The sequence below is a fragment of the Humulus lupulus genome, chromosome 9, assembly GCF_963169125.1.
Source record: "Humulus lupulus chromosome 9, drHumLupu1.1, whole genome shotgun sequence".
Taxonomy (NCBI): domain Eukaryota; kingdom Viridiplantae; phylum Streptophyta; class Magnoliopsida; order Rosales; family Cannabaceae; genus Humulus; species Humulus lupulus.
Genome location: NC_084801.1, coordinates 103,332,094 through 103,351,622, shown reverse-complemented (window position 1 = coordinate 103,351,622; position 19,529 = coordinate 103,332,094). Strand labels below are relative to the sequence as shown.

General features: G+C 41.1%; 1 protein-coding gene across 1 annotated transcript; it reads left to right on the top strand.

Annotated features, from left to right (window-relative positions):
- Positions 1 to 5,482: 5,482 nt before the first annotated feature.
- LOC133799907 (uncharacterized) lies at positions 5,483 to 6,484 on the top strand. The gene is made up of 2 exons (XM_062237897.1): positions 5,483 to 6,056; positions 6,309 to 6,484. Exons 1-2 carry the CDS (start codon positions 5,483 to 5,485, stop codon positions 6,482 to 6,484), a joined length of 750 nt encoding a protein of 249 aa, XP_062093881.1.
- The last annotated feature ends 13,045 nt before the right edge of the window (positions 6,485 to 19,529 follow it).

Sequence of the window (19,529 nt, the reverse complement as noted above, 5' to 3'; positions counted from 1 at the left end):
TTCCTTTTTTGATCACTGGGGCCTCCACCCTTACCTGAACCCACAAATGGAGGACTTGGCCTCCTCAAATCTCTTCTGGTTGTACTGTCTCACCATATCCTATTCTCTGCGCTCTCAGCTATGAGCGCCTTCTCAATCACCTCTGCATAAGTAGTAACTCCAGCCACAGTGGTGATACGAACATCCTAGGCTATTCTAGGTGTAGCCCCTAGAGAAACCTCTCCCTCCTGGTCCCATTAGTGGGCACCAACTCCATGGAAAACTTTTCCAATCTGTCAAACTTCAGAGCATACTCAATCACTGATAGACTCCTTTGAAGTAATCTGCTGAACTCTTCAGCCTTTGCAGCCTTGATGGCATCATTATAGTACTTCTCATTAAACAGAGTCTGAAACTCTTCCCAACTCAGGGCATTGATGTTTCTGGTCTAGGATATCACTTCCCACCAAATTTGGGCATCCTCCCAAAACATGTATGTGGCACAAGCCACCCTCTCATTACCAGACACCCTCATAAAGTCAAGGATGGTGGTAATCATGCTCATCCATTGCTCAACCTTAGCTAGATCTGTACTACCTTAAAAAAATGGAGGTTGTTGTTTCCTGAACCTTTCATAAAGAGGTTCCCATTTGCTTCCAGCCTCTGGCAGCTGCTCAACTGTTGGCACCGTTGCAGGTGGTGCCTTAGGTAAAATGTTCCCTGCAGGAACTTGTTGTTGTCTCAAGAGGTGGATTTCTTCTTCCTGCCTCATAACTCTGGCCTGTATATCAGGAAACAACTACTGCCAGTTATCAGGAGTCGGCTGAGGAATTTGATTCTAGTCATTCTCTTGACCCTGCCTATCATTCTAGCCTTGCTCAATCTGGCCAACTGATGAATCTATCTGCCTTGGAATCATATTATCAACTTAAACCTTGCTGCAATAGTCAATGCAGCCAGTTAGGCAGTAATAACTAAACCTTTTGCTGCCTCATGGTCCAAGATCAAGCCGATATTCATCCATGGTTCACAATCATACAGATAAACATCTTGAGAAATGATCATAACATTTAACATTTATCATTCAGCAATTAACCATTATCAGTTAAAAATGCAAATAAGGATATTCTTGCTTTTTATGCAATAGTCAAGGCCCAACCTTATTAATATATCACATGCAGACAGGTAAAGCATTTATATTCTATTTAAGCAGTTAAACATATAACCACATAAATAGTTACCAAACCATGAGTCGAGCTTGTCTTCAGTGGCGAGTATATATGCCCAGCCAGTCTACAGGAACCCTAAACCTTGGCACGCTCTGATATAAAGTTGTAGCGTCCTGGTTACTCCAAGATCATTACTATGGATTTAAACAGTGGTTAACTCACTAAACGAGTCATTTGGTTATAAACGTGCATCTAGGTATTATTAATAGGCTAATGTGAAAAATTTCGATTCAAAAGGAATGGATCTATTTTATTTAAATCATAAAACTGTACATGGGCCCATAAAAGTGTTTACAAAGTTATTTACAATCCAAAATGGTCATTACAGTGTAAAATTTACAACCCGCCGACCTAAGCGGCAAAAATAGGGTTAACCCCCAGTTCCTCTGAGAAACACCTTGGCCGTGGTGGTCAAGCAGCCGCATATGTACACATCGCCACCTAAGCTCTCCACTCAAGGCTGGGTGAGCTTTTCTTTCCCTTTACATGTGCCACATAGCACCCATGAGCCAAGGCTCAGCAAGAAAACTTATTATTGCATGTATGTATTATCAATAAATGATTATGGTAATCATTCTGGGGCTTGTAGCCCTAATCAGATAAGTGAATAACAATAAATGATTCTGGTAATCATGTTGGGGCTTGTAGCCCTAATCAGATAAGTGACTAATGAGTCACACACTTGGTAGGTGACTAATGAGTCACACACTTGGGCTTTCCACCCTAATCAAATAAGTGACTAATGAGTCACAAACTTGGGCTCCGCACCCTAAGCCATGTGACATTCAGTCACCTAAGCCTTTTGGCTCTGGCCCTATGTAACTAGCCTTTAGACTAGACAAGCGCTTTTAGATTTCATTGAACTTAGGGTGGGTCAAGCATTTCATGCTTATGGTGATTAGATCTAATCATTTCGGCCTGTGTTAAACACATTAATGCCGTTCTTGACCCTTAAGCCAATACAATACAACCAATGCTCATATTGCCGCTGAACTTGGCAAATAAGTCACAACTTCAGGATCAATACTAAACACCATTGCTGTCCTCTGACTAATAAGTTATTTCCATACACAAATAAGCAAAGCTGCAATGCATTTACTATGCAATCAATGTCATTATATAGAGCCCTCAACATGCATCATCAATAACCATGCATGTCACATACTGGGTGTGGTTTTCTTACCTCTCGTTTGAGCAAGAAATAATAAAAGAACGACCTTTGAGAACGATCAGCCCTTAAGTTCCTTAGCGGTCACCTAGTTATAACCAATATGAAATCCCATCAATAAAAATAAATAAATAAAAGGTTAATAATCTAAAACCTCACTCCCGGGACCTCGAATCATATTAAAACTATTAGTAGATTCGATCCCGAGCCTTAGGAAACGAAATCCTGAGCCTAAACCCTTGAAAACTCCTCACTGGCACAATAGGAATGGGCGGGTTGTGACTTGGCCAAGTGAGTCGCGGCGCGCCCCCAAGACAGAGAGAAATCTGTCTAGGGGTACCCGGGGCAGGTCGCGACTTGGCAAAGAAAGTCGTAGCGCGCTTGCCTAGCAGAGCCTAGGGGAGACTCTGACCTGGGTCCAGGTCGCGACTTGCTAGAACTCTATCGTGACTTGACCCCACGATCCCTGTTCCCCTGCAATTTTCTTAATTCAAACCTCAATCAAACCTCCATCAAACCATCCAAAATTCAAAACCAATCATTAAGACAACATATCCACTAGTTTAACCACAAAATCCAAGCTTTGAATCATTTAAAACCACACAAATAACCACTTCTAAGATCAAAACTCTCAAGCTCAAGAACTAACTTAAAAATAGAGCAAGACCAGAAAAATATGGCTGAAACCTTACCTAACAGGTTTGAATCCTCTTCAGCTACTGATCATAACCCTAAAACCTCATGCTTTGATTCCCTAGCTTGAATCCTCAATCTTGCTTCAAAAATTCAAAGGAAAAGAAGAGAAGGAGAGATGATCGAGAGGTAGAAGGAAAGGGCCCTGTTTTTGGCTGTCTAAAGCTTCTACAACCAGCCATCTAGTTTAAATATAACTCTTGGTCAAAATACCAAAATACCTCCATGTCCATTTAATCCCTTAACAGCCACCCAAGGGCAAAATGGTCATTCTAACTTATCCCGCTAATTAATTAACGTCCTCCAATTACTGTTATTCCCAATGTCCACAAATAATAATAAAATCATATCCCATTACTCGTTCATTCCGATAATGTACAAAGCATCAAATCACCACTAGGCTCACCCTGAGCCTGGAAATTAATCCCGTTATGACCAAACTGCTAATTAGCATTCTATGATCGTCTCATGCCGAATAGCTCGAAAAAATCCACATTATAATGTGGTGTCATCCATAAATCATAAACATGCACATAAATATACAGATATGCCTTCAACATGCCAAATTACGAAAATGCCCTTCTAATGATAAATGAACCCACATGCGTTCAATTATCATCATATAATCATATAATCATGCATTTAATCACATAATGGCATAATAAATCAATTATGGCCCTCCCGGCCCCCTAATCCAGGCATTAAGCCACATTAGGGAATTTGGGACATTACAGCTGGTGCCCGTCTAATCAATTGTAGGAAATCACATTTACAATTTGGCGTCCATCGTGGGGCCCTTGCAATCAGACGACCAACAAAGAGATCAAGGAGTTCACTTGAGAGGCATGTCAGACATGACTGAGACACTTGATCTATTTTCCCAGCTCGCTGCTCTTACCACTCAGATGAATGAAGAATGCGAGAAAATGAGGAGGCTTGAAGCTGAGAATGCTAACTTGCTCGTACGAATGGAGGCCACGTCCTCTCAAGCCACTGAGGTTTAGCCATCCTGCGTCTGAGGCCCGATTAGCCTGATGCAATCTTTGGATGACCTCACCCTTATCTCTAACAATGATGGACTGAGTCAGACAATTCCATCATCCTTGGTAAGGAATTATCAAATTCCACCCACCATGTCTAACATATAGAATTCTATTGCCAATGCAAGTGAATAGGTAACCATGACTGAACATGGACATTCATCTACACTCAGATGACAATAGATTCCAGGAGTCAGCCAGCCAGCCTCGGCAGCTGGACAACAGCAAATTCCAGGAGCTAGTCAACCAACCACTCGACCTGGATAACAGCATGTTCTAGGTGTTAGTCAGCCTACCATTGGAGCCAGCCAGGCTATCGTTGGAGCTGGTCAGAATATATATGAGCAGTAGACAATTGGATTGAATCACCTAGCCATGAGCGAACCTGCCCGCCACACCAACATTAGCTCACTTCCAATCCAAGATCCTGAGCTGGCTCATAAATTGGTCGAGATGGAAGCATTCATCCAATGGATTCCAAGAATGCCATCCCCCATTAAAAGGAGTGCAACAAGTTGCTACGTTGACTCACCTTTCTTTGATCATATAGCCATGGTCAAAATGCCGAAAAAGTTCAGCTTCCCCCACAGGCAGAGAATGTTCACCGTGCCATCCCACGCGACATGAGGGAAGCATGCATGTGTAAGGGGTTTGGTATCATAGTTCAACGACGAGGTGAGACCTTACGAGATTATGTAGGCCGCTTCAACAAAGAGAAGGTGTCTATAACCCATTGTAATCAGGACACATCCATCTCAGGCTTTCGCAAAGGACTCTGCTACGACTCATACCCATACAAAGAACTTACCAAGTATCCTTGCAAGATGATAGAAGACGTTCTCGCCAAGGCCTGGGCACATATCAAATGGGAGGAGGATGAAGCTAACTATTATCACTCTTCTCCAAGGAAAGACACTTGAAGAGACTCAAGGATAGACAGACGGTAGAGTGACAGATGATCCGAGCCATACCCGTATCCTAGTAGATCAGATAACAGAAGGAGGGAGTACAATCGGTTGTCCGAGGCACGTCTCCAAGATAGACCAACAATACCATAATACAATCTTTCAATCTCACCAGCCAAAGTCGTTGGCGTACTTAAAGGACTCGGAGACAAAGTGAAATGGCCAAAAAGGATGAGGACTCCATCTGACTAGAGAGACAAAACAAAATGGTGTGAATTCCACAATGATCATGGTCACCGAATAGATGAGTGCATTGACTTAAGACTTGAAGTATCCAACCTATTAAGACGTGGTCACCTAACTGACCTGCTCACAAACAAAGGCAAATGAACATTCCAGCAGGAGGCAGATAGGTCAGTCGTCCAAAGAGAAATAACCCCGCCGAAACCACCTACTCATGAACAAACAATGAACGTAATAACTGGTGGCTCTGAGGTAAGTAGAGTCATCCATTCAGCAGCCAAAAGACATGCCAGGAAGACCAACTGGATCAAAGGAGAGTCCAGCAGGACAGAGAAGAATATCATCAACCTACCAGCTCAAACCATTAGTTTCTCAACAACAGAGTCAACCAAACTCCTGAACCTGCATCATGATGCTCTTGTTATTACACTTTACATTGCTAGATGTCTTACTAAACATATACTTATTGATAATGGCAGTTCAGCTAACATTTTGTTTTTAAGTGCTCTCAGGGAAATGGGGATAGATGAATCAAAGATCATAAAGAAGACTACAATCCTCATCAGTTTCAGTGGAGAGCAAAAGAACACACTAAGAGAGATCGTGGTACCTGTCTATGCCGAAGGAGTCAATCCGTGCACAAGATTCCTGGTAGTAGACTCTCCGTCTGCTTACAACGTGATACTAGGTCGACCATGGATACATGAAATGGAGGCAGTCCCTTCAACATACCACCAAGTTCTAAGGTTCCCAACTAAATGGGGGGTAACAGAAATCAAAGTCCAGCAGAAAGACTCAAGTGCACGTTACCAGACTACCATGAAGGGCGAACCCGCTCAGTTATAGCAATTACAACAAGACAGACTGACTGACTGACTGATTGACTCCCAGATGGACCAACCGGACGTGGAGGAGCTGGACGGAGTTCAGATACATCCAAACTTGCCAGACCACAAAGTCCAAATCTAATCACGATTCGACCCTGACATCAAAACTAAACTCATTGATTTTCTATCTGCCCATTATGATTGTTTTGCTTGGTCCCATGCAGACATGAGTGGGATTGATCCTGAAGTTATTGTCCATAAATTGCAGGTTGACCCAGACTACCCACCAAGGAAACAAAAAAGAAGAAAATTCACTCCTGAAAGGAACAAGGCCATCAACAAAGAAGTTCAGAAGCTCATTGATAATGGGTTCGTGAGGGAGGTGCATTATCTCGACTAGTTGGCCAACGTAGTCATTGTGAAGAAAAAGAATGGCAAATGGTGATTCTGCATAGACTTCACAGAACTCAACAAGGCGTGTCCTAAGGACTCATTCCCATTACCACACATAGACATGCTGGTAGACGCCACAGCCAGTCATGAACTCCTAAGCTTCATGGATGCATACTCAGGTTACAACCAGATCCTGATGCATCTAGATGATCAGGAAAAGACAGCCTTCATGACCAACTTGGGCATATTCTGCTACAAGGTCATGCTGTTCAGACTGAAGAACGCAGGAGCGACTTACCAGAGATTAATCAACAAGATGTTTGCTGAATTTCTGGGGAAGATGATGGAAGTCTACATTGATGACATGCTTGTCAAATCCCTCATTACAGAGGACCATATCAGTCATTTAAAACAATCTTTTGACATTCTTCGGAAATATAACATGAAACTGAATCCTACTAAATGTTCTTTTGGTGTGACTGCAGGAAAGTTCCTTGAATACTTAGTAACTCAAAGGGGAATCGAGGCTAACCCAACACAGATAAAGTCAATCCAAAGGTTTCCTTCCCTAATTTGCGTAAAAGACGTATAGAAGTTAACTGGATGCATCACAACACTTAGCTGATTCATCTCAAAGTCAACAGAACGATGTCACCTTTTCTTTAACACATTAAGGAAATCCAAGACCTTCCAATGGACGACAGTATGTGAAGAAGAACTAATCGAGTTGAAGCAGTACTTTACTAGTCTGCCTCTATTATCCAAACCAAAAGATCACGAGCTGTTGTTCACCTATTTGGTTGTATCTGAAACAACAGTAATCACAGTTCTCCCAATTTATTATGTAAGTAAATCCTTACTTGATGCAGAAACTCGATACAACCAGCTGGAGAAGCTGGCACTAGTGCTCGTCCATGCCGCAAGAAATCTACGTCCATACTTTCAGTGCCACCCGATAGTAGTACTGACAACATTCCCTCTCAAGACCATTTTATACAAACCAGAGCTGTCAGGTAGACTAACCAAATGGGCAATCAAGCTCAGCAAGTTCAACATATCATATAGACCATGAACCTCGTTGAATTCTCAGGTACTAGTTGATTTCATTGCCGATTTTACACCTAACAGTCACATGCAGGCAGAAAAAGAACTCTACTGCCTAACTGAGGGAAAATTAGCTGACATTTGAAACTCTACATAGATGGCTCAAGTAACGTAAGAGGAAGCAGACTCAGACTTGTTTTGACCTCCCCTGTAATGCCCCGAAATCCCTAATGCGGTTTAATGGCTGGATTAGTAGGCCGGGAGGGCCATAATTGTTTAATTATGTAATTAAATTAATATATGCATGTTTAGGTGAATTATATTATAATATGATGTTAAATGCACGCATGTAGGTCCACATTTGATTACTTGGGTATTTTGGTAATTTGGCCCGTTAAGGGCATATTTGTGTATTTCGGTGCATATTGTGATTTATGGATGAGATCCCATTATTATGGAGAAATATTCGAGCTATTTGGCATGAGACGGTCTTATATTACAGATTAGTAGTTTCGTCCTAACGTGGTCATTTATGGGATATTGAGTATATGAATGTTTATTTGATGATAAATTGGGAGTTATTGAGATCAGGAGGAAATTCTTGGAGTTTTGACTATTATGTTCCCGGGGGTGTTTTTGGGACCCCGAGCATTAGATTTTATTTGAGGTTACTTAAGCCTAAAGTAGTTCGTCAGATAGAACTGTACGTTAGAAAACACTTTCTCTCTTTCCGTTAGTTCCTTTTACCGTTCGAGGCAATTTCGAAGAAATCTTGAATTCTGGGAGTTGGAATCAAGCGAGGATCGAGGCATAGCGATCCTAGGAAAGATTAAAAGCTTCTTGACCGAAGGATTTAACGAGAAACAACCCAATCAAAGGTAATCTAAGCTTTAAGTTTTGATTTTTTAGAGTTTCTAAGCTTTGAATTGGATTTTGTGAATCGACGAGTTTTTGATTCGTTTGAGCCTCGGGATTTGATGATTTTGGATCATTGGGAAGTTTGGGAACTTGGTTTTATGCCTCGAGATTGTTCATACTACCCGGATTAGAGGGGTTCGATGTCCCGAAGGCTAGATCTTGGTTCGGGAACCTTTGTTATTCATTTCATTGATGGTGTCCCATATTTGGTTATGACTAGGTGACCGCTAAGGAACTTAAATGTTGATCGTTCTCAAGGGTCGTTCTTATATTAACTCTCGCTTAAATCAGAGGTAAGAAAACTGCACCCTGTGTATATGACATGCATGACTGTTGTTGACGCATGTTGGTTATTAAATTTGGACATTAATTGCATATTAAATGCTTAGCAACTCCTTCTTACTTGTGTATGGCACTGACTAGTCAGGGTCAGCATTGGTCGCGTATTACTGACCTAAGAGTCAGAAATGGCATAAGTGTCCTGACCACAGGGCCGATTAAAGATTAGACCTAATTGATATAAGCGTTGAATGACTCTAGGAGCATTAATGCTGGACCGACCCTAAGGTCGATGAAACTTATAAGCACTTGGCGTGTCTAGGACTAGTTACTCAGAGCCAGGGCCTAAGGCCTAGGTGACTGCTTGTCACATGGCTAGGGATCGAAATCTCATGGTTATGACTCTATGGTCATGCGATAGGTTATATTGATGACTAGGTCATCGAACACCTATCTTGATAAGCTAGTGAAAGGATCATTTATTTGTAAAGCCCTGGTGACCCTATCGTCACATGGCTAGAGGGAACGGAACTGACCTTAGTGACTTTTCAATTGTCACTCATTTATTTTGGACTGAGAGTCCTGAATGATTATTATTATCATTGTTGATATTATATTCATGCAATATTGTGTTTTCTTGCTGGGATTTGGCTCATGGGTGCTATGTGGTGCAGGTAAAGGGAAAGAAAAGCTCACCCAGCCTTGAGTGGAGAGCTTAGGTGGTGCTATGTACATATGCGGCCGCTTGACCACCACAGCCAAGGAGTTCTCAGAGGAACTAGGGGGTTTACCCTATTTTTGCCACTTAGGTCGGCGTGTTGTGAATTTTAAACTGTAATGACCATTTTGAGTTGTAAATAACTTGTAAACGTTTTTTTATGGGCTAATGAATAGTTTTATGTTTTAAATAATATATATCCTTTCCTTTTAATTGATTTTCCACCTTAGCCTATTAATAACACCTAGATGCATGTTTTTAACCAAAGAACTCGGGTAGCGAGTTAAATTCACAGTTCACCGTTCACCGTTATGGTCTTAGGGTATCTAGGGCGTTACAACTTGGTATCAGAGCGTGCCAAGGTTAGGGTTCTGTAGACTGGCTGGGCATGTACACTCATCACAGAAGTCAAGCTCGACTCATGGTTTGGTAACTATTTATGTAGTTATATGTATAACTGCTTAAATATAGTATATATGCTTTACCTGTATACATGAGACACCATGTTAAACCTATGCCCTGAATATTATATCCTCAGCAACCGTGTGCTAAATAGTACTGAAATTGTTGGAACATACTTATTAGTATTGTTGATTGTGAATTATTATGTGATGCATGCTAAGTGCTAAATGCTATAAACATGTATCTACTTGTATATTTGTATGACTGTGGAATATGATAATTGTCTTCTTGTTCTTGGACCGTAAGGCGACAATAGGTTTAGTTATCACTACCTGACTGGCCGTATTGATTATTGTTTCAGCAAGGTATAAGCTAATAAGAATGAATTCAGGTTAGACAGATATGTCAGCTGGCCAGAGTGATCAAGGCCAGAATAATAATAATCAGGGTCAAGAGAATGACCAAGGAAAGATTCCATAGCCAGCTCCTGCAAACTGGCAGCAGTTATTTAATGATTTACAGGCTACAATGTTGAGACAGGGGGAAGAACTTCGTCTCCTGAGACAACAGCAAGCACCTGTAGTAGCCAGTGTATCAGAGGCACCTCCTGTGTCAGTGCCAACAGCAGAGTAGCTGCTTGAGGTTGGTAATAAATGGGAGCCTCTTTATGAAATGTTCAGGAAGCAACAACCTCTAGTTTTTGAAGGTAGTGTAGATCCTGCCAAGGCAGAGCAATGGGTGAGTATGATTACCACCATCCTGGACTTCATGAGGGTGACTGGTAATGAGAGGGTGGCCTGTGCCACTTATATGTTTTAGGAGGATGCCCGAATTTGGTGGGAGGTTATTACCCAGACCAGAAATGTTAATGCCCTGAGTTGGGAAGAGTTTCAGACTCTGTTCAACGAGAAATATTATAATGATGCCATCAGGGCGGCAAAGGCTGAGGATTTCATCAGGCTACTTCAGGGAGGTTTGTCAGTCACTGAGTATGCCTTAAAATTTGATCGTTTGGCAAAATTTTCCATGGAGCTGGTGCCCACTGATGGGACCAGGAGGGAGAGATTTCTTCAGGGGCTACAACCCAGATTAGCCCGTGATGTTCGTATTACCACTGTGGCTGGGGTTACTACCTATGCACAGGTGGTTGAGAAGGCACTCACAACTGAGAGTCCAGAGAACAAGATCTGGCGAGACAGTGCAGCCAGAAAGGAGTTCAGGAGGATATGTCCTCCATTTGTGGGTTCTGGTAGGGGTGTAGGCCCCAGTGATCAAAAGAGGAAGGTTCCTGATCCCTTCCCAATTCCAGTAACTGATAGGCGGCCTCGTGGTATTTCAATGGGTCGTCCATGTGGTAATGAGGCCTTGAAGTCTTATCCTGAATGCCCTAGATGCAAGAGGCATCATTTGGGAGAGTGTAGGGCAAGGGCCTGCTTCTCATGTGGAACAGTGGGACATCTCAGAAAGGATTGCCCAAAGGCAAGAAAAAAAGAACCCAAGAAAACGGATAACTCAGTCCCAGTTCGAGTGTTCGCATTGACACAAGCAGAAGCTAAGGCTTCTCCTTCAGTAGTTACAGGTCAGCTTCTTAGTGCTAGAACCCCTTATAATGTTTTGATTGATTCTGGTGCTACACATTCTTTTGTTGCTAGTAGTATTATTGGTAGACTGTGTAGGCCCTGTGATTTTTATGCTGTGGGGTTTGGAACTTTGTTACCCATTGGAGAGTTAGTGGTATCTAGGAGATGAGTCAGATCTTTGCCAGTGACAGTGGAGGGCAGAGAGTTGTTAGTGGATTTGATAGAGTTGGTTATGACTAACTTCGATATGATATTGGGTATGGATTGGTTGGCAAAGTTTTCGGCAACCATTGATTGTAGAAGGAAGATGGTCACCTTTGAGCCTGAAGGTGAGGATCCTTTTGTGTTTGTTGGTATTGTGCATGGACTTCACATACCTATGATTTCTGTATTAAGGGCTAGGGATCTATTGCAAGGAGGTTGCATTGGATTCTTGGCCAGCGTGGTTGATACCACTCAAGTCGTGCCAGTGAGACCAGAAGAGACCAGACTTGTTTGTGAATTCTAGGATGTGTTTCCAGAAGATTTGCCAGGGTTGCCACCACACAGAGAAATAGAGTTCGTGATAGAACTGGCACCAGGGATGGAGCCAGTGTCTAGAACACCTTATAGAATGGCCCCAGCTGAGTTAAAAGAATTAAAAGTACAGTTGTAGGAACTATTAGATTTGGGTTTTATCAGACCTAGTTTTTCACCTTGGGGTGCACCATTTCTGTTTGTGAAAAAGAAGGATGGTTCTCTGAGGATGTGTATTGATTACAGAGAACTGAATAAGTTGACAATTAAGAATAAGTATTCTTTTCCAAGGATAGATGATCTGTTTGATCAGTTGCATGGTAAGAAGGTATTCTCAAAGATCGACCTTCGTTCTAGTTATCATCAGTTGAGGGTCAAGGAGGGGGATATACCGAAGACTGCTTTTCATACCCGGTATGGGCATTATGAGTTCTTAGTCATGTCTTTTGGATTGACTAATGTCCCCGCTGCTTTTATGGATATGATGAACAGAGTGTTCAAGGATTATTTGGACCAGTTTGTGATTGACTTCATCGATGATATTCTGGTATATTCTTAGTCTGAGTCAGAGCATGATCAGCATCTGAGGTTGGTTCTACAGAGATTGAGGGAACACAGATTGTTTGCAAAGTTCAAGAAATGTGAGTTCTGGTTATCTCAAGTATCCTTTCTTAGGCACATTGTCAGTAAGGAGGGGATTAAGGTAGATCCAACAAAGATTGAAGCGGTTAGAGATTGGCCAAGGCCAAAGAATGCTGCTGAGGTTAGACGTTTCCTTGGATTGGCAGGTTATTATAGGCATTTTGTGGAAGGGTTCTCAAAGATTGCTACTGCATTGACTGAGCTGAAACGCAAGAGTCAGAAATTTGTGTTGTCAGATAAGTGTGAGAACAGCTTCCAGGAACTGAAGTAGAGATTGATTACAACTCTGATTCTGAGTCTTCCCAACAGATCAGGAGAAGTTTGTGATTTATTGTGATGCTTCTCATCAGGGTTTGGGCTGTGTTCTAATGCAGTCAGAGAAGGTAATTGCTTATTCCTCTCGTTAATTGAAGGAGTATGAAAATAGATATCCCACTCATGATTTGGAATTGGTGGCTGTGGTCTTTGCTTTAAAGATATGGAGGCATTATCTTTATGGAGAGAAGTGTGAGATCTATACAGACCACAAGAGCCTAAAATACTTCTTCACTCAGAAAGACTTGAATATGAGACAAAGGCATTGGCTGGAGTTAGAAAAAGATTATGACTGTGAGATTTTGTATCATCCAGGAAAAGCTAACGTGGTAGCTGATGCTTTAAGCCGGAAGGGTCTGAGATATATTTATGGTGCGAGGTTGATAGCCAGAGAATTAGTAGATGATATGACCAGAGCTGGTATAGAGTTACTGGTGGGCCAGTTGGCCAATATTACGCTACAGTCTACACTATTGGAGAGAATCAAGGAGGGTCAGTTGAGTGATCCACAGGTGATCAAGATCAGAGAGGATGTTTTGGCTGGAGCATCCAGAGATTATACAGTGTCTGATTTGGGTTTGTTGAGATACAAGAGACAGATATGTGTTCCGTTAGACATTGCTTTAAGGCAAGAGATTCTGGATGAATTTCATACTACATCTTAGTCTTTCCATCCATGCACCACAAAGATGTATCAGGATGTGAGATCGTTGTATTGGTAGCCGGGGATGAAGAGAGATGGAGTGGAGTATGTGGCTAAGTGCTTGACATGTTAGTAGGTCAAGGCTGAGCATCAGAGGCTGGCAGGGTTATTGCAGCCTCTAGATATCCCAGAGTGGACGTGGGAAGACATCACAATGGATTTCGTGGTGGGCTTACCCAGGACTGTTGGTCAACATGATTCTATTTGGGTGATAGTGGATCGCTACACCAAGTCAGCTCACTTCTTGCCAATGAGGACTACTTATACAGTTGATCAGTATGCAGATCTCTATGTGAGAGAGATCGTTCGCCTTCATGGAGCGCCAAGCTCGATCGTGTCAGATCGTGACCCCACTTTTACTTCCGAGTTCTGGGGAAGTTTGTAGAAGGCCATGGGTACAGCTAAAGTTCAGTACTGCTTATCATCCTTAGATAGATGGGAAATCTGAGAGGACGATCTAGATATTAGAAGACATGCTGTGGGCATGTGTGCTGGACTTTGGTGGATCTTGGAATAAGTATCTACCTTTGGTAGAGTTTTCCTACAACAACAGTTATCAATCTACCATTGGAGTTGCACCTTATGAGTCCCATTCATTGGGATGAGACAGGCAAAAGGAGATACTTGGGTCCTGAGGCAGTTTAGAGGACCAGTGAGGCCATTGAGAAGATTAGAGCTCGGATGCTCGCTTCTCAGAGTAGGCAGAAAAGTTATGTAGATCCCAAGCGCAAGAACGTGGAGTTCCAAGTGGGAGACTATGTCTTCCTTAGAGTCTCTCCATGGAAAGGGGTGAGGAGATTTGGGAAGAAGGGAAAGCTGAGCCCTAGATTTGTAGGTCCATTTGAGATCCTGGAAAGGATTGGTCAGGTGGCTTACAGGTTGGGTTTGCCACCGGCGTTGTCAGCCGTGCATAATGTGTTTCATGTTTTAGCTCTTCGGAGGTATGTATTTGATGTGAATCATATTTTGAATTATGAAGATCTGGAGCTTGAGGCAGATCTTTCCTTCGAGAAACAACCAGTCCAGATACTTGACAGAAAGGATAAGATCCTCAGGAATAAGATGATACCTTTGGTTAAGCTATTGTGGAGGAACAGCAAGGTCGAGGAAGCGACCTGGGAGCTAGAGTCAGATATGCAGAGTCAGTATCCCGAGCTGTTCAGGTAAATTTCGAGGACAAAATTTCTGTAAGGAGGGGATAGTTATAGTGCCCCAAAATCCCTAATGCAGTTTAATGGCTGGACTAGTAGGTCGGGAGGGCCATAATTGTTTAATTATGCCATTAAATGAATATATGCATGTTTATGTGAATTATATTATAATATGATGTTAAATGCATGCATGTAGGTCCACATTTGATTATTTGGATATTGGTAATTTGGCCCGTTGACGGCATGTTTGTGTGTTTTGGTGCATATTGTGATTTATGGTTGAGGTCCCATTATTATGGAGATATATTCGAGCTATTCAGCATGAGATGGTCTTATATTATAGATTAGCGGTTTCGTCATAATGGGGACATTTATTGGGATATTGAGTATGGGAATGTTTATTTGATGATAAACTAGGAGTTATTAAGATCAGGAGGAAATTCTAGGAGTTTTGACTATTATGTTCCCGGGGGTGTTTTCGGGACCCCGAGCATTAGGTTTTATTTGAGGTTACTTAAGCCTGAAGTAGTTCGTCAGATAGAACCGTACGTTAAAAAACACTTTCTCTCTTTCCGTTAGTTCCTTTTACCGTTCGAGGCAATTTCGAAGAAATCTTGAATTCTAGGAGTCGGAATCAAGCAAGGATCGAGGCGTAGCGATCCTAGGAAATATTAGAAGCTTGTTGACCGAAGGATTGAATGAGAAACAACCCAATCAAAGGTAATCTAAGCTTTAAGTTTTGAGTTTTTAGAGTTTCTAAGTTTTGAATTAGATTTTGTGAATCGACGAGTTTTTGATTCGTTTGAGCCTCGGGATTTGATGATGTTGGATCATTGGGAAGTTTGGGGACTTGGTTTTAGGCCTCGGGATTGTTCCTACTACAAGGATTAGTGGGATTCGATGTCCCGGAGGCTTGATCTTGGTTTGGGAACCTTTGTTATTCATTTTATTGATGGTGTCCCATATTTGGTTATGACTAGGTGATCGCTAAGGAACTTGAAGGTTGATTGTTCTCAAGGGTCGTTCTGATATTAACTCTCGCTCGAATCAGAGGTAAGAAAATTGCACCCTGTGTATATGAAATGCATGACTGTTGTTGAGGCATGTTGGTTATTCAATGTGGACATTGATTGCATATTAAATGCTTAGCAACTCCTGCTTACTTGTGTATGGCACTGACTAGTCAGGGTCGACATTGGTCGCGAATTACTTACCTAAGAGTCAGAAACGGAATAAGCGTCCTGACCGCAGGGCCGATTACAGTTTAGATCTAATCAATATCAGGGTTGAATGACTCTAGGAGCATTAATGCTGGACCGACCCTAAGGTCGATGAAACTTATAAGTGCTTGGCTAGTCTAGGACTAGTTACTCAGAGCCAAGGCCTAAGGCCTAGGTGACTGCTTGTCACATGGCTAGGGAGCGGAATCTCATTGTTATGACTCTATGGTCATGTGATAGGTTATATTGGTGACTAGTTCATTGAACACCTATCTTGATAAGCAAGTGAAAGGATCATTTATTTGTAAAGCCCTGGTGACCCTATCGTCACATGGCTAAAGGGAACGAAACCCACCTTAGTGACTTTTCAATTGTCACTCCTTTATTTTGGACTGAGAGTCCTAAATGATTATTATTATCATTGTTGATATTATATTCATGCAATATTGTGTTTTCTTGCTGGGATTTGGCTCATGGGTGCTATGTGGTGCAGGTAAAGGGAAAGAAAAGCTCACCCAGCCTTGTGTGGAGAGCTTAGGTGGTGCTGTGTACATATGCGGTCGCTTGACCACCACGGCCAAGGAGTTCTCAGAGGAACAAGGGGGTTTACCCTATTTTTGCCGCTTAGGTCGGCAGGTTGTAAATTTTAAACTGTAATGACCATTTTGAGTACTAATTAACTGGTAAACGTTTTTTATGGGCCCATGAACAATTTTATGTTTTAAATAAAATATATCCTTTCCTTTTAATTGAGTTTCCACCTTAGCTTGTTAATAACACCTAGAAGCACGTTTTTAACCAAAGAACTTGGGTAGCAAGTTAAATTTACGGTTCACCGTAACGGTCTTGGGGTATCCAGGGCGTTACATCCCCTTAGGGAGAATCAATCAGGCAATCAATCAGATGCGGGTTGAAAGATACAAACAATGAAGCAGAATATGAAGCAATGATTTTCGGGCATGAATTGGCCAAAGCAATTGGAGTTAGACAGATCAATGTGTTCAGAAATTCACAACTGGTAGTCAACCAGATGCAAGGAAGTTACCAGGACCGACATGATAAAATGACAACATACCTCAATAAAGCTAAGGAGCTTCAATCGGGCTTTGACGAGTTCACCATCAGCCAAGTACCAAGAGGAGAAAACAGTCATGTAGATGCTCTAGCCAACCTCAGGTCATCCATCCAGACAACCAATCATAAGGCAATTCAAATAGTTTATCTCCAGTGGCCAGCCATCTGGAAGGGCAAAGGAGAGCTGGTCAGTCACATCTCGATTGATCAAACATGGATGACTCCAATGCTAAAATACTTAGGAGGAGACACATTGCATGAGGACAAGAATGAGGCACGACGAATCAAAGCTCAGTCAGCCCACTTCACCATCATACAAGGTAAACTTTATAAACGCTCATTCTCTGGTCCTTATCTAAGATGTGTTAATCCTGTAGAGGGAAAATATATATTGGCTGAATTACATGAAGGAGAGTGCGGAAACCATTCCGAAGGGTGGAGCTTGGTGCACCGAGCCCTAACCCAAGGGTACTACTGGCCGACCATGAAAGCTGACTCTTCTGACTACGCAAGACGTTGTGATAAGTGCCAGAGGTTTCCTGAAGTGACTCATCAGCCTCCAGAACGCTTGGTGGAAATCACTTCCCCATGGCCCTTCATGAAATGGGGAATGGACATAGTTGGCAAGTTACCAACTGCATCAGGACAAAAGGTCTATATGCTCGCAGTAACAGACTACTTCAGTAAATGGATCGAGGTAGAATCCCACCATCAAGTCAGGGATAGAGAGGTAAAAAAACTTCTTCTGGAAAAATGTAATATGTCGATTCAGTGTACCCAAGGAGATTGTAACAGACAATGGGTCTTAATTCATTAGCTCTAACATCCAAGACTTATGCGAATTTTGGAATATCAAGCTTAGCTTCTCAACACCAAGGTACCCCCAAGAATGGACAACCTGAGTCATCCAACAAGACTATCATAAATACTATCAAGAAGCGCCTTGAGAAAGCAAAGGGTAAATGGGCAGGTGAGCTATCGGGAGTCCTATGGTCCTATTGAACCACAACAAGAACTTCAATAGGAGAGACACTATTTTCACTAGCCTACGGAATGGAAGCAGTCATCTTGATAGAAAGCAAAGTTCCTGTTGGGGTTTTATGCCCTAATTAAAACCCAAATTCTTTGTAATCTCATTTTATTATCAATAAAAGAATAGAAATCAGTTTTTTGACTTGGTCAATCACTTTGCACACATGTTTTATTTTCATGATTATTTGTTTAATATAAACTTCTATTAAATCCTGAGCATATAGCTAATCATATTTATAGTGACGTAATCACACTGGAATATAAATATGATTATATGTTCAAAAATAAGCTAGTCCTAATATTAGTCAGTGCACATGATTTACACTGACTTGCCAATCTACGATATGATCTACTTACACATTGTAGTGTTATGTTCTTTCTAGAACATTACCAAAGTAGATAAGATCGGATGTATTTGTTACATCGGACAGGACCGATATTGATAGTTGATAGGATAAGTAAACATACTGTTATTATCTATTTTGGTCATATCATATAGTTGACCATAGGTCAATTCAATCTCAATCCTGAGTGGTTAGTATTCTAACTGATTGTATTATTTGAGTTCTTTATCTTGTTCATTACCAGCTTACCATATGGACTAGCTCATACTTACTTCTTGGGAACTCGATAGTATAATTGAGTGGGAGTGTTAATCATAGATATGAACATCTATAGCTTCTGATGAAGAAGTGAAATGATGGTTTCCTTTTTGTTTGGTTCAAGGTGCTAAATGATAGATATCTCATATCAGTATTTAATATTAGTTTACTGAAACATCATTTACAAGGAACTAAATGTTTTAAGGATAAAATACAATGAGGGGTAAAACGGTATTTTAGTCCCATCTCATTGTAGACCATCTATAGATGATTGAGTGACAATTATGGTTGTAAAAATGGATAATTAATAATGTATCTATATTTGGTATAGAGTGTTCTATGAATTCAAGAGTGCAATTCCGAGTCTATAGTGGAGTCACGAGGAATTAATAAGTTAATATATTTATTTGTTAGATTTATGATAACTTATTGGAGCTTGATTTCATATGCCGTCCCCATTATACCTTGGATAATAGCATCTAGATAGTCTCAATTAATTGATTTAATTATCAATTAGAATTATCAAAGTTGACCAGGTCAATTTTGGATAGTTTCACAGAGTTATGTAATTTTGAGAAGAAAAGAGAAATTAAGACAGATTTCTTAATTAAGATAAATTGGTATCTAAATTAATAAATAAGTTTTAATCAAGGTTCAAATTATAAATAATTAATTTGATAAAGGATTTAAATGATTATTTAATTAATTAAATCAATAGAAAATAATACAAGCCTTGATTTTAAGTCCAATGAGCTTATAATCAAATGAGAAGTTTCACAGGCCTAAAGCCCATGATAATTTCGACCTAGGGCTTTAAAATGGATATTATTTTATTGATTTTTTAATTAAATTAAAT

Coding starts and splice junctions, on each gene's coding strand:
- LOC133799907 (XM_062237897.1), top strand. CDS start 5,483: ATGAACGTAATAACTGGTGGCTCTGAGGTAAGTAGAGTCATCCATTCA. Junction 6,057..6,308: donor AGTCCAGCAGAAAGACTCAA/GTGCACGTTACC, acceptor GGTCCCATGCAG/ACATGAGTGGGATTGATCCT.